The 13,858-nt window shown below is 40.2% G+C and overlaps 1 protein-coding gene across 1 annotated transcript in view; it reads left to right on the forward strand.

Annotated features, from left to right (window-relative positions):
- The window catches only part of antxr1a (ANTXR cell adhesion molecule 1a), a 44,794-nt gene extending 35,535 nt beyond the window's left edge, over window positions 1-9,259 (forward strand). The window contains exon 18 of the mRNA XM_062999333.1: window positions 7,066-9,259. Coding sequence (XP_062855403.1) covers window positions 7,066-7,440 — 375 coding nt within the window. The 3' untranslated portion in view covers window positions 7,441-9,259. The remainder of the gene's footprint in view (window positions 1-7,065) is intronic.
- Window positions 9,260-13,858: the final 4,599 nt, after the last annotated feature.

Below are 13,858 nucleotides of genomic sequence, written 5' to 3' on the forward strand. Positions count from 1 at the left end.
AATTAAAGACTATAGTTTGACAACTTTGATGTGGAGAAACACCTTCATCTTCACCCCAACCCCACTGAGGACCTCTGGGATGGATCAGATTGTCAACTGTGAGCCATCCCATCTATTAACTTCAGTGCCTGACCTGACCTCACTGACCTTACGCCCCTTCAACTAGTGTTGCTACTGAAAATATTCATGACTCAAAGTAAAAAAGAATTTATTACCAGTGCATGATTTTGCTTTAAATGAAATCCGTATCTGTTGAATGATGAATGATGTAGTACATGTTTATACTGCCAGATCACAATTATTTAACCTCTGCGTAATACTGCATGGTTAAGGAATCAGATCTGGAATATCTTGAAGTCAGTCTCCAGATTTAAATCCCATAGGAAATAATTTTAGGGATTTAAAGAAAGCAGATGCAGGGAAAAAGCCATCAAACTTCAATAAGCTGGAAGCTTTTACACCAGTAAAATGTGCCAGGACTCCACAAAAGAGGCTTCAGAAGCATGGTAGCACTTATCGAAATTGCTTATTAGAGGTTATCAAGGTAAAAAGACGTTTCACCAAGTACTGAGACTGGGGTTAAATACAAGTGCACATGGATATTTGTCAAGAGAAGAGAACCTTTTTTTTCTGGTGTTTTCAAAATTGCTTTTATGTATCAAAATTATTCTTTCTCTGTTTACTGAGACTTCAGTTTTACTTCAAAATCTTATGGCAAGTCTTTCCAGAAGAGTGGAGGTTGTTATAGCCACACAGGGATGGAAAGAGTGGGTGGAAACTCATATTAATGCCCACGCTATTGAAATGGAAGGTCCAACAAGCTTACGGTCAAGGTTCCACATACTTTTGATCATATAGTGTTAGCTGCCAAAATCCCAAGATACGACATACACATTCCATAGAAACACCCAGTAACACTAGGCACAAGGCAGGAATACACACTGGACAGGGCAACAGTTTATTGCAAGGCTCCATATACTCACCATATACTTGGGACAATTTTGGAGCCAATCCATCTTCTGCATATTTCGCGGCCTTTAAATCCATGGCAATGTGTACATTTTGCTTGACAGAAATCACAGGAAAAAAACCAGTTTAAATACCTAGACTGACATGACTTCCTACAAGTGTATGTCCAGCGCCACTTGGTAACCCTGTGTGCAAGCCAGGAAAAAGAGGGTGCCAATAAATTACACTTACACACAAGGGTTTGTTCTAAGCACTTATTGTTCAAGTTTATATTGTAACTGATCTGCTTAACAAGACTACCTAACTTCTGGGCCAATATGATTTTTTACTTATGTAAAAAACCTGGATTAGAGCTTAAATTGGCAGCCAAAGCAGATAAGAGCTCATCTAATGATGAAGATCTGATCACATCTGGACCTGTACAGAGAATAAATAAAAAAAGCCATAATGGTTTTAGTCAATGCAATTGGCTTCTACTTATACACCGATCCACCATAACATTAAAACCACCTCTTTGTTTCTACACTCACTTTGTAGTTCTACAATTACTGACTGTAGTCCATCTGTTTCTCTGCATGCTTTGTTAGCCCCCTTTCATGCTGTTCTCTCCCAGGACCACCACAGAGCAGGTATTATTTAGGTGGTGGGTCATTCTCAGCACTGCAGTGACACTGACATGGTGGTGGTGTGTTAGTGTGTGTTGTGCTGGTATGAGTGGATAAGACACAGCAGCGCTGATGGAGTTTTTAAACACCTCACTGTCACTGCTGGACTGAGAATAGTCCACCAACCAAAAATATCCAGCCAACAGCGCCCCATGGGCAGCGTCCTGTGACCACTGATGAAGGTCTAGAAGATGACCGACTCAAACAGCAGCAATAGATGAGCGATCGTCTCTGTCTTTACATCTACAAGGTGGACCAACCAGGTAGGAGTGTCTTATAGAGTGGACAGTGAGTGGACACGGTATTTAAAAACTCCAGCAGCGCTGCTGTGTCTGATCCACTCATACCAGCACAACACACACTAACACACCACCACCATGTCAGTGTCACTGCAGTGCTGAGAATGACCCACCACCTAAATACCTGCTCTGTGGTGGTCCTGTGGGGGTCCAGACCATTGAAGAACAGGGTGAAAGCAGGCTAAAAATGTATGCAGAGAAACAGATGGACTACAGACAGTAATTGTAGAACTACAAAGTGCTTCTATATGGTAAGTGGAGCTGATAAAATGGACAGTGAGTGTAGAAACAAGGAGGTGGTTTTAATGTTATGGCTGATCGGTGTATTTGGTCCTTCATTGTCGTTATATTGGGTGATAAGACCTGCTTACAGTCCAACTCATTCCAAAGATGTTAGGTTGGTGTGAGGTCAAGGCTCTGTGCGGGCCAGTCAAGTTCTTTCATGCCATACTTAGTCAACATTAGTGCTCTCCTAGCATTTGTGGTTAGGTAAACGAGTTTCTATTGTTTCTGACTGGTCGGTCTGTGGTGCTTCACCACATCAGCCAGTGTCTTGCATTAGAGCATGGGATCTTAGGATTGTGTGCTGTTTCTCACACCCAGAAACCCAATCCATAAAGCTCTAGTGCTAACATCGCTTCTGGTGCCAGATGGAACTTAGTGCTGTGTTGCAACCGACAAAGATGATTTTATGTACAGTGGTCCTGAGTGCCTGAGTCCTTGTGTGGCCTGATGCTTTTTGGCTGAGCTGTTGTTGCTCCAAGATCCATTTCACAATAGAAGTACTTTCAGTCGACTAAGACAGGTCTAGCAGATGGTTGATTAACTAATTTGTTGGAAAGAAAGCTTAAAATGACACCACAACACTAAGCACCTCTGCATTTCGGTATGACTCGTTATGATTCGGTATGATTCGGTATATAAGGCTACTAAATTCACTGGAAAATGTGCTTAATTTTATAGACCTCATTTTTCAAAAATCACAGATTTCACTGATTTTTTAAGAAAAGTGCAAAAAAAAATTCTGGCAGTTATGAAATTACGACCATGAATTGAATATCAATGAATAGAAGCTACAATACACAGCACAGCCTACCTTAAAAGTTGAATGTAAACCTAAAACATCCAACGTCTGTCCAACGAAATTCTTGTCCGTGTTTTGACCCCCCTCTGCGTCCACAGAATCAGCTGGGAATTTTTCGAACTCAGTTACCCGGGTGTTTTTAGCTTTAGTTTGTTTATGTAGTGCAAGACTGTATGCTTGATTTTTTGCAGTTGTTTTTGGCTAAAGTAATAATAAGGGTTGTCCAGAAACTTTAAGAAACGTTCCATTGAAAATGCATTGATTGCATTAAAGCGATAAAAACTGCTTTTTTCAGTAAAAAGACACACCCATTTAGCAGCATATTGAGAGAACTGGTCATGCACAATGCACCACACCCTTCGTTTTCTCCAGCGTGCAAGTGCTCAGTTTTGGATCTTACCCTGCTCGCAGAACGAGCTGTTCTGTAAGTTATGTTTGGCCTCGTCCAGGCAACTAGGGGTCATTTTTCTCCCACAGGTCACTTCCACTGATATTTCCAAATTTATTGTTCATATTTGCATTGGACAACATGACTCAATGCATCCTGTGTGATGTAAATGCAGCCATGTAATGTAATAACAGGGCATTAAAGCCAGGTACTTTTTTGGGTTGCATTATTTTCCTGCGGTTTCTCCTAATTTAGTTGTTTCTAATTCCCTAATGCAATTCCTTTACTATATGCAGCATCCATGTTCTGGTCATGGAGAGCCGCAGACTTGCACTTTCCACCCAAGCGCCTGGTTGTTTTTCGTTTAATGTGAACTTGAACTAGTCTTGACCGTTCTTCTCTACCTCTTTTCCCAACAATGTATTTTGGGTCACAAAGTTACCTCTCAGTGGATTTACCACTGTTAAATAATCCCAGAAGACCAGAAATTTTCTGACATACTTAAACCAGCCAGTATAACATCAACAGTCATCATTCCACGATCACTGCCACTGAGGTCACATTTTTTTCCTACTATTCTTGTCCACTAGAAGAAGAAATCAAACCAGTGTTTTACAAGTTTATTATTATTACATGTGCCACACTGTATCACATCAATGACCAAAAGTTAGTATTCTGCAGTGCACACATACACTATATGGCCAAAAGTATTTGGCCACCTGAGCTTGTTGGACGTACCATTGCAAAAACAAATAGTTTTAAAATAGAGTCTTACGTACATCTTTGGTACTTTGTGTCAATTCAGTCTAAAGAGCATTTTTATGGCTGGGCAGTGATGTTGGTCAAGAAAGCCTAAACTGGGCGTTGCCATCAGTCGGCTGGGCACCATCTAGTAGCATAATTGGCAGTGCCTGCAGCAGACACGGTTCTACACGGGCGGGACGACTGGACTGTGTGGGTGGGGTCTTCAAATGCTGTGTAAGGATCTTGATTGGCAGATAGAGAGGTGCCTGTGCAGAGTGCATAGATGAAAAAGGGTTCCGCTAAGGGCTGTGCGAGTCGGAGGAGGCGTGAGCAGCAATATACCCACCTCAACTGCAACCAGAAATCCCCCAGCAGCGGAAGACTACATTGACTACACTAAATTAGGAGAAAATGCACAAATAAAATACAAAAAAAGAAAGAAAGCCTCAACTGATGTTCCAGTTCATTCCAAAGTTGTTGAGTGGGGCTGAGGTCAGGGCTCTGTGCAGGACACTGGAGTTTCTTTATACAAAGCTTTTCTTCATGTGTTTTATAGAGCTTGATTCCCTAAATGGTTGCTGCAAAGTTGGAAGCATAAAATGACCTTTATATAATGATTTATTACACCTGTTAGCAATTGTTGCTGCTGAAACACGAGTTACATGTGTACATCCATATAGTAGGAATTGGCCTATAACATAACAGTGTATTCTGCACCTTGTATGTATCGCAGTATTTACATCAACACTTCCTGATGTTTATTTTTACTCCGTCTGAAATAAAAGTGCCAGTCGACGTGTCAAGCTGCACTGAACGTATCTGAACAGTCTCTTTAAATATTTCATCTGTTGCTTTGCTTTCTCTCCTCACTTCAGCTGCTTTTAAGCAATAAAAAGTGCTGAGTGGAGATTGACAATAAAAACACTGTGAGTGAGGTATGAAGACAGAGCACATGTGTCTGAGTGTCCAGAGCGGGATTCAGATTTCAGAAACAGCAGTAAAGGGAAAAACGTTGGCATGAACTTTAGACGATGGAAGAAAGTCTAGAAAGAACAATTTTAGGGTAAACAAGCAGGACCCAAAACCATCACATGCAAACTGGGGTAAACTGTGTCACCAAGGGGTAACACCATTTATTTAGCTGGTTATCTTCATATGAGCCGCTCTTCAAAATACAGTATAGGTGTAGATGGCTGTGCTGACCATGTATCTGTTATTTCAGACTTCTTTATTATTGACCACACTGAGCTCTGGGTATGATTGCTGTATTTTAGCTTATCTTGTATCCTCGGACTTGCTTTGAATGCAGCTTGACTTCATTGTGATTTGTTTCTTGGTCAGTCCTTATTATTAATTATCATTATTAACTTAAAACAGGAGTTAACAGTCAACTTACTTGCTGAGTTGTGAATTTAATTCTTGTATAAGTAAAATTGCTTTAAGTAAAAATTAGTAGTTAGGAAGAAGCTGAATTACAAAAACAATGCATTTACTTCATGGCCCCACAACGCTGCCCATTTAGCACAGCAGTCCGCCATGTGTGCACCTGAAGAATGCAGGGCCCTTGGAAGCATGTCTACGTCGTAACTTAAAAGAGGAATGTAAACAAAACAAGTCCAATCCAGACCATTTTTACCAAGCCCTGTATGAAACACTTGCTGTGTTCAAATTCTTTCATTAGTTCTGTTCTGAGTATTTCCACAAAAACAACCTAAATACTTTCCAGTGCATCTTAAAATTTTGATTAGGTGTCTTAGAAAATGCTTACTAGCTAATCGAAAGAAGCCACAGTAGCTACTGAGTTACAAAGTCAATGGATGTGTTTGAAATAGCCTACTACATGCTACTGGGTACTGATGGGGCCATAAATCAGCATGCAGTTCACAGTATGTGACCAAAATTATTTTTCCAGTACGCAAAAGATCCCTGGATGAGCTATATTCATGGCCATGGGGAAGGGGGTCGCGGGCGGTGTCTTCATACATTTATGTGTTCCATAGTATGGTTTTCTTTTGTCGCATACTGGATACTATACTGCATAATACTCCAGGGGCCAGTATGCAGTACACAGTATGTAGTAGGCAATTTTGAACACCCAATATCAAGCCCTTGAGATCTATATAGCAATATAACTTCTGTGTGGACTTATTTCCTGCATCATTAATGTGTAGTTAAGTTAAACACATACTGAGCTTTGGGTTAATTCATGAAATAAAGACACCAGCCCAATTACATGCTGCTCCCCATAAACACCTTCATTGGCTTCCAGGAAGCCACGCTCTGTAATTTGACCACCTCTTCCTCTCAGTGTGAAACCAAGCTCAGTCTGAATCTTCACTGTAATTAGTATCAGCAGCACAGCAGGAGGCTCCAGACTGGGACTCGCTCTTAGCTGCAGGGCAACACTGCAACCCTGTAAACTTCCTGTGTGCTCCAGTAACATCGACCAAGCTGGACTGATTTTTTAGAGCTTGTATATGTCTAAAAATTTGCAAACTTTTCCAGTCCAGCAATAAATGTGCAAACTGATGAACATATGGTGCCATTGCAGTGATTTGTCTATAATGGAAGTCATTCCACAAGTGCTCATTGTGTGTTTAAACGAATACCAAAAGGGGCATGTGGTTATTACTGCATACTTTGCACAATGGCTGCAGTTACTGTGTTAAAAAAGGTCTACAAGAAAGCCTAATATGGTCAGAGGCCAAAATAATAGAGATAATCCCACCTCCTGGCTGAACTCTGAGAATTTATCACACTTGGAAGTTCATCATTTAATCTTTAACCAGATTCTTTGCATCTGTTGTCATTTGTACAGTTATGTTTTGGCCTCGGTTAAGGATATATATGCACTTGAGTTATGTTTATAACCTGACAGTACGTCAATAAATATAACAGCAATGTTTTTTCCTACAGGGTCGCTGTATAAACTTCACCCGCAATAAGTCCAGTGCTGCTCCACACTATCCAGCCTACAACCGCCACAACTCTATCTATACCCCACATCAGGACTGCAGCCCACCTCCTCCTCCTCCTCAGAGCCAGCTGCCCCCTACACCTCGCGGCCCACCGCCCGCTTCTCCAGTTCTCTCCATCCCTCCATCTCCACCCATTACTCCTCCTCCATCCTACTCCCCTCCTCCACTGTGGTCCCCACCATCTTCCAATCTTTTCTTCACCTCGCCTTCTCCTCCTGCCTCACCTACAGGATCGCTGCCTCCTCTGCCACAGGCTCCTCCCCCATGCCGAGCCCCTCCCCCCGACCGTCCTCCACCACATCCCTCTTTCTAAGGCTGTCTATCAGAATGGGACACAGGAACCTAAGGGGTTAAAAGTCAGTTCCTCTTTTTGGATTCTGTTCTCACTGCGTGGCCTAAGAGGAAAACTTAACGCAGGTCCACCAGTAAGACAAACACAGGGAAATAAATGACAATTTCTATTTCACATACAAAACTACAGGGAGTACAACACAAACACAGACTGAAGCAGTATTATAGTCTGCAGTGAATAACAGCGGTCTCCTCCAAATTGACCATTACCGCAAAATGCCAGTATAAGAAATAATGAACGTTTATTTGAAGCTATTTGCTTGTTGAACTCTTGGCAACCTTATGAGGGGCAGTACTTGATCTATACCATGCATCACCAATGCACAAAAAAAACTTGGATGGAAATAGATCATTATGCCGGGCTAGTCCAGGAGGCTGTGCATGGAGCATTTACGTGACATAGTTATTTAATGGGAAACGTTGCAATATGTGCACATTAGCATGTAACCATTCAGGCACTATGCATTTATGTGTATTTTTTATGGAACAAATCTTAACAAAGCAACTCTCAAGTAATACAAAATCAAATTCTTGACCAGTGATATTATCATGTCTGTAATAACTCAACCACTCAACTATACAGGCTGCATTATTACTGATAAATCATGCACCTCCTTGTCTATTCTTATGATATGGTCACAGTGATGTTATTGATCTAGTTTTCTCTGGCTTTTCTCTCTAGAATCTTTAACTATACTAAAAATAATATAATTTCTCAACGCTTTTGCAATACACACCTTTTCCGCTATTGAAACAGTAGTTATTTGTCCCTTGGGTGGCAAAGCAGTCGAATACACCAGGACTCGAATCTCAGCCAGATGCAACAGTGATGTAATGCAACAGTGAGCCCTACTGTCTGGTCGAAGTGGCACCACAAGCAAAGGAAAAATACAGACAGTATCAAGTATACTGGTACCTCTGTACGTACTGAGGGTACCAGTGAAAATCCTCCGCTGGACGGGGTAAAGATGCGGCAGACGGCTTTACACGTCAGCCTTAGCCAGCGGGGGTGCGCTGCAAACTGGCAAAAGGACAAAAGGAGTGGAGAAGAATAAAAAGTATTAAATATTAAATCAAAGTTCTTTTTGGTATTTTTGGATGGGATTAACTTTTTATTTTCTCACTTTTATGTTAGTAATTTGCTTTAGTATGAGATGTTATTAGAATAGAGCATTCTGGAGTTCTTTTACAGCAATATTTGATAGAGAAATTAGAAAACGCGCACAGTTTTTATTTTAGGTGTATGGATGGGTAATTTCCTACATACATTTATATGTAAATTGTGCGAACATGTATCCCTTACTTTCTTCTTTTATAAATGTTATGTTACACTTCTAGAAATGACTGGAGTTTAACTTTGATCAGCCTTACCTTCGTTATTTTACATTCCATGACATCATTTTCAAAAGCCTGGACTAGATTATCCACAAGAGAGGATTACGTGTAGCTCTGTGCAATGGAAAGCCGCCTCGCTTGCCAAGAAAATCTGTTCTGGATGGTGATCAATGTGCCAAAAGTTTGTTGAGTTATGTGTTTATTTTTCTCTCTACCTGTTGTATATGCTTCAACCCACTGTATTATGCTAGTGTCTGTCGTCCTTCTGTCAGTCGTCCTAAATTATTATGTAAATGTTTGTATGACACGAGAGTCTCTTATGGGATCACTTAAACAAATCAGTATCAGATACACAAATGAGCATAAGAGACCTTTTGGTGTTTTGCTCTCGGGTTTTGCTCTGCACCACTGCATAGTGATTAATAAAGGCTGTAAATAAGATAAAACTGTCCTTTTTCGACGTTTTCCTCGAATGCTGTGGTTAAATTAAAATGTTGTTTTTTTTTGCAAAACTCTGGCCGAACAAGAAGTTAGAGTTTCCAGTGCAGAACTGAGAAATCACATTGTAGTGACTTAACACGAGTGTTCTAACTGTTCAGAAGGGACACGTAAAAATGTATCAGCAGATATAAGATAAACATTATAGCTGCATGTACACTTTGCTGCAGGTTTGCACACGCTTACAATTGTATTAAAAGAATAAGTTCAGGTTCTTTCATAAAGTTGTTTTGAATTTAATAATACACATACAGCAGTTTGGTAGAGTGTAAAGCTCTCACTGACATTCATGGCAAAAAACAGGTCTATCATTTATTAAAGGCTCTGGAAGATGAGCGACACTATTTACTGTCAAGCAAGCTTTACATTGCTATAGGCTTAGGTCGTGTGCCGACCTTAAACAGAGAGATGACTGAGGAGAGAAACTCAGGATGTGCACATGCTTCACTTCATACGAATAGACTCCTGAATCACTTATAACGATATTGTGAACAGAACATCTCCCACTATACACCTCTCTGAAAGACACACACACACCCACACGTCCTATAACAGCAGTCATTGTTTTTGTCACCAATTTATTTTCACTGTCAGCCCTTTTTTTTAAAGTTTTGCTTGCCAACGGTCCTTTTTTCAAATTGAACTTAACATTAATTTTGTGTGTGTGCAAATATGTCTCTTGTGGGTGAAAAATTAATTGCTTTAGTTTTAGAAGTAAAAATCTCGTAATGTCGCGCCCCCCTGGACAGGTACTCCCCACGCCCCACAGGTTAAAAAAAAAACCCTTGGCTTAAGAGCATGCATGATGCTGAGCAAAAATGAAGCCCCTGCTTCTGGTCTTTTCTTGACCATGTGACCTGTTAGTATTAAATTATAGTCTGGGTTTTCCTTTTGACCTTGGCAAAGAAACTGGTTTTAGTTTTTAGGGGGCTATGATTGTTCAGCCCCCTTCCCCAAAGTCCCCTAAGTATTCATTTATTAACTGATGAATTGACTGTTCTGTTCCCTGTCTCTTGATGTCTCAGTCCTAGCTTTTAATTGCTCCACATGATTTTTTTGCTCCCCAGAGAAGTGATTACACATGTTTTTTTTTTTACATTTGTCCTTTAAGAAACTTGTCCAACAATTTAACAAAAATGATTAGTATAGCTGAAGTGTATAGAAGCAAGTTTGCACATGAGCACCATCAATCTAAATAATTTTAAATACATAATTGTGTAATAATCTCTTGATCAAAAGCAATGACGCTGAAAATAAAAAACTCTTACTTGTCAAAGTGAATCTAAAGCATTAATAAAAACAGCGTCTTTAATATTGTTAGATAACACAGTATTATCAGTTGTCTCCACAAGGGCAGAGGATTGAAATTTTGGTTACTGTTTGGCAGATGTAGCAGGACAAGACATCTCTTCCCATTTGCACAGCTGTCAAAATGCTGGAAAAGAAACAAGCTTACAGAGCTTCTCTCTGATGCTGCTTGCCAACCAAGTTAGTTAATGCTGTACAAAGTCTAAAAAAACTACGTGCAATCGGGCTATTTAAGACAAAAACAACGATGGATGTTTATTGGCTGGAAACTGAATACATTTTAGAAGCCAATGAGGTGACTGCGGGAATGTGCTTTATATCAGTGCTAGAAACATCATAAGTACATTAAAAACTGAGCAGAAAGATCAAAGATTGTATGAGACCACAGGAAAAAACACAAAGTATGGTTTTTAAAAGATGACATTAATAGAAAGCATATCCAGCTTCAAGAAATAACGCCACCCCAATGAAAATCCTTACAATTGAAACCAGGCTTTTTCTTGGAAGTCTATCTAGACAACATTCATCTCTCAAGTTCATAAGAAAATCATGTTTTATCCAGAATGAGTAAGCAAGAGAAAAGAACAGAAAAAGACCAAACAAGATAATTCTGGGTAAAACTTCCAGAACTTTCTTTCTCTATAATAAATAATCTAAACTAAACACGTCATCATTGCTTAGAAATCTGAAAGAATCATCAACGTGTATGCAACTGCTCTTTTTCTGTGAAGAAATAACTGGAATGAATGTTCAACACTGAACTAAATGCTGCTTTTATACATGATTTCTTTATATGTTTGCTGTTTTAACCTACTTCAAAACATACACACATTATCAAAAATATAATTTTAATACCATTTACGTCAGGTTGTTGCCAACCTTCTCTGTTGATGCGTGATTACCTGATTAAGTATTCAGTGTGCCATGCAAGTCATATAACAAATGCATTACCACATATGGCACATAAACCAGTTGACCAGCAAATTAAACCTAGATTTAGAATAAAATACTTTATACCGGTGTACAATACAGCAAAATTCTTGTTTCGCATTTCAGAGTGTCAAAGCACAGGGTGAGCCATGGTACGGCGCCCCTGGAGCAGTGAGGGTTAAAGGCCTTTGCTCAAGGGCCCATTAGTGGCTGAATGGCAGAGCTGGGATTCAAACTCTCAACCTTTGGATTGATAGCCCAAAGCTCTAGCCACAAGGCTACCATTGTCTCCAGTGAGGCACTCAGGTGGCGCATTGGTAAAACATACTAGCCCACCAAAGCTGAGATCTCCAGCTTGTGACTTGGAATCTCAGCTCTGCTACCAGCCAACTGGGCTCCAACATACAGAGCAGATTGCCTTCCTGAGTGCTGGACAGATTTCTCATCAGCCATTCCAATTTTGCTGGCTGGTCAGTGGCGCCTGCATTAAGAACGGGGACAGTGGGGAGCAGTGCTGGACTCTCTGTACACTATACTGATCCTTTTTTGAACCTTTCTTATGCAGGTGAAAAGAAGTGGTTGGCAACTAGAAACATGTTCATGCTGGAAGGGGCAGGTGTTAGTTATAGCCCTTCTCGGCCAGGATAGGTCTGCAGATTGGGACTAGAAAAAAGGAAGAAAAAGGAAAAATGCATAAAAATAATTGTTTACTTACATTTCTGTGTAATCCTGGTCCATATTCCATCTGCAGTGCATGCAAGGTGATTATGAGCTGAACACAGACATCAGAGTGGTCTGCAGTATATCTGCTTCCTGAGGGGCTGAGGATTCAATTCATGTGGCCAAATGCAAACTTCAAACGGTTCAGTTTCTCTGGAAGTGCTGTCCAACACATGAAACGGAACTGTGCACTTTTTTTAGGATATGTAAAAGTAATGTGCGCAGCTTGCAAAAATTCACTGTCCACAGAGCTCTAGAAATCAATCAGTTGCATTGAAAAATCATCAATGCCCATCCATTCATTCAAAAGCTGACAGGAGCATGGCTTTCACATTAAGCTTGTCTGGAGGTATGAGGAAATAAAACATTGGTCCATTTATTTCTGAAGTTTCTGGAATAGTTGATGTTTACTCTTAATCAAGTGCAAAGCTAAACACTGGACAGTCTGTCAGTCCAGTTACTTGCTGTCCCTTGATGTTATTCGACATATTAGTGACACGGCGCGTAAAAATGAACGTCTTCAATTTTAGCTACACCCTGGAGTCCTTATTCAGTAAACCGCCAATCACCTGCTGCACAAAATGCTTCTCTAATGCTTTCTCAGTCAGTAAAGGACTTTTAATGTTTAGCAATACACCGAGACATCTTGTAACATGATCTTCACTTGTTTGTTTGATTGACTCCGTTTTGTTTTCATCATCCTTAAATGAGCTTTGAAGGTTTTTTGCTTTGATGTTTTGAGGCTCACATTCGAAGTGCGACAAATGACACTTTTACAGCACACACAAAACACACAGTCCGGTCTTATTGTTGAATAAATCCACACAAAACCGTCCACGTCCACTGTTAGGCATTTAGCTGCCATGACTTAGTTGACCCCGACCCCTTAATTGGGTAACTAGCGGAAATTACTCCACCCTGACTTACCTGGTCTCTGTAAAGAAGAATCCAGCCAATAAGAAGCAGCTCTCAGTTTCTTATTTATTAAAATTTCATGTTTTACACACTGTGGTTACATTAATGACAGGACAGGTACACAAGATTCATCAGTTCAATTTTTTTTTATATTAGACACAGTCTTCAACAATTTTGTATCTCCAATTCACCTGACTTGTATGTATTTGGACTGTGGGAGGAAACCCAAGCAGACATGGGGAGAACATGCAAACCACACTGAAAGGACCCAGACCGCTCCACCTGGGAATTGAATCCAGGACCTTTTTGCTGTCAGGCGACAGCGCTACCCACCGAGCCACCCCAGCTCCTCATTAGTGATTGACTGACTACAGCATATAAATAAGACTATTTTAAACGATGCTTAGACATGTCAGCACATTGCTGTAGGCTTATAGGCTCCAAAAAGCCTATTTTTTTTTAGATGTGATTGGCAACAAACCTCAGTCAAGATTTATAGTGCACAGTTCAAAGCAGGAATTATTTCTGCCACATTTAATATGTTAAATTCAGTGAATAATAATGGATTTATTGTGTAAAAACTCCACATGAAGACAAAAGCTATTTTTGTATGATCCAGAGCATTGATTATTGAGACTTCCGAGAAATGTCAACAAAAATGTGAAATATGGACA

The sequence above is a fragment of the Trichomycterus rosablanca genome, chromosome 7, assembly GCF_030014385.1.
Source record: "Trichomycterus rosablanca isolate fTriRos1 chromosome 7, fTriRos1.hap1, whole genome shotgun sequence".
Lineage (NCBI taxonomy): Eukaryota > Metazoa > Chordata > Actinopteri > Siluriformes > Trichomycteridae > Trichomycterus > Trichomycterus rosablanca.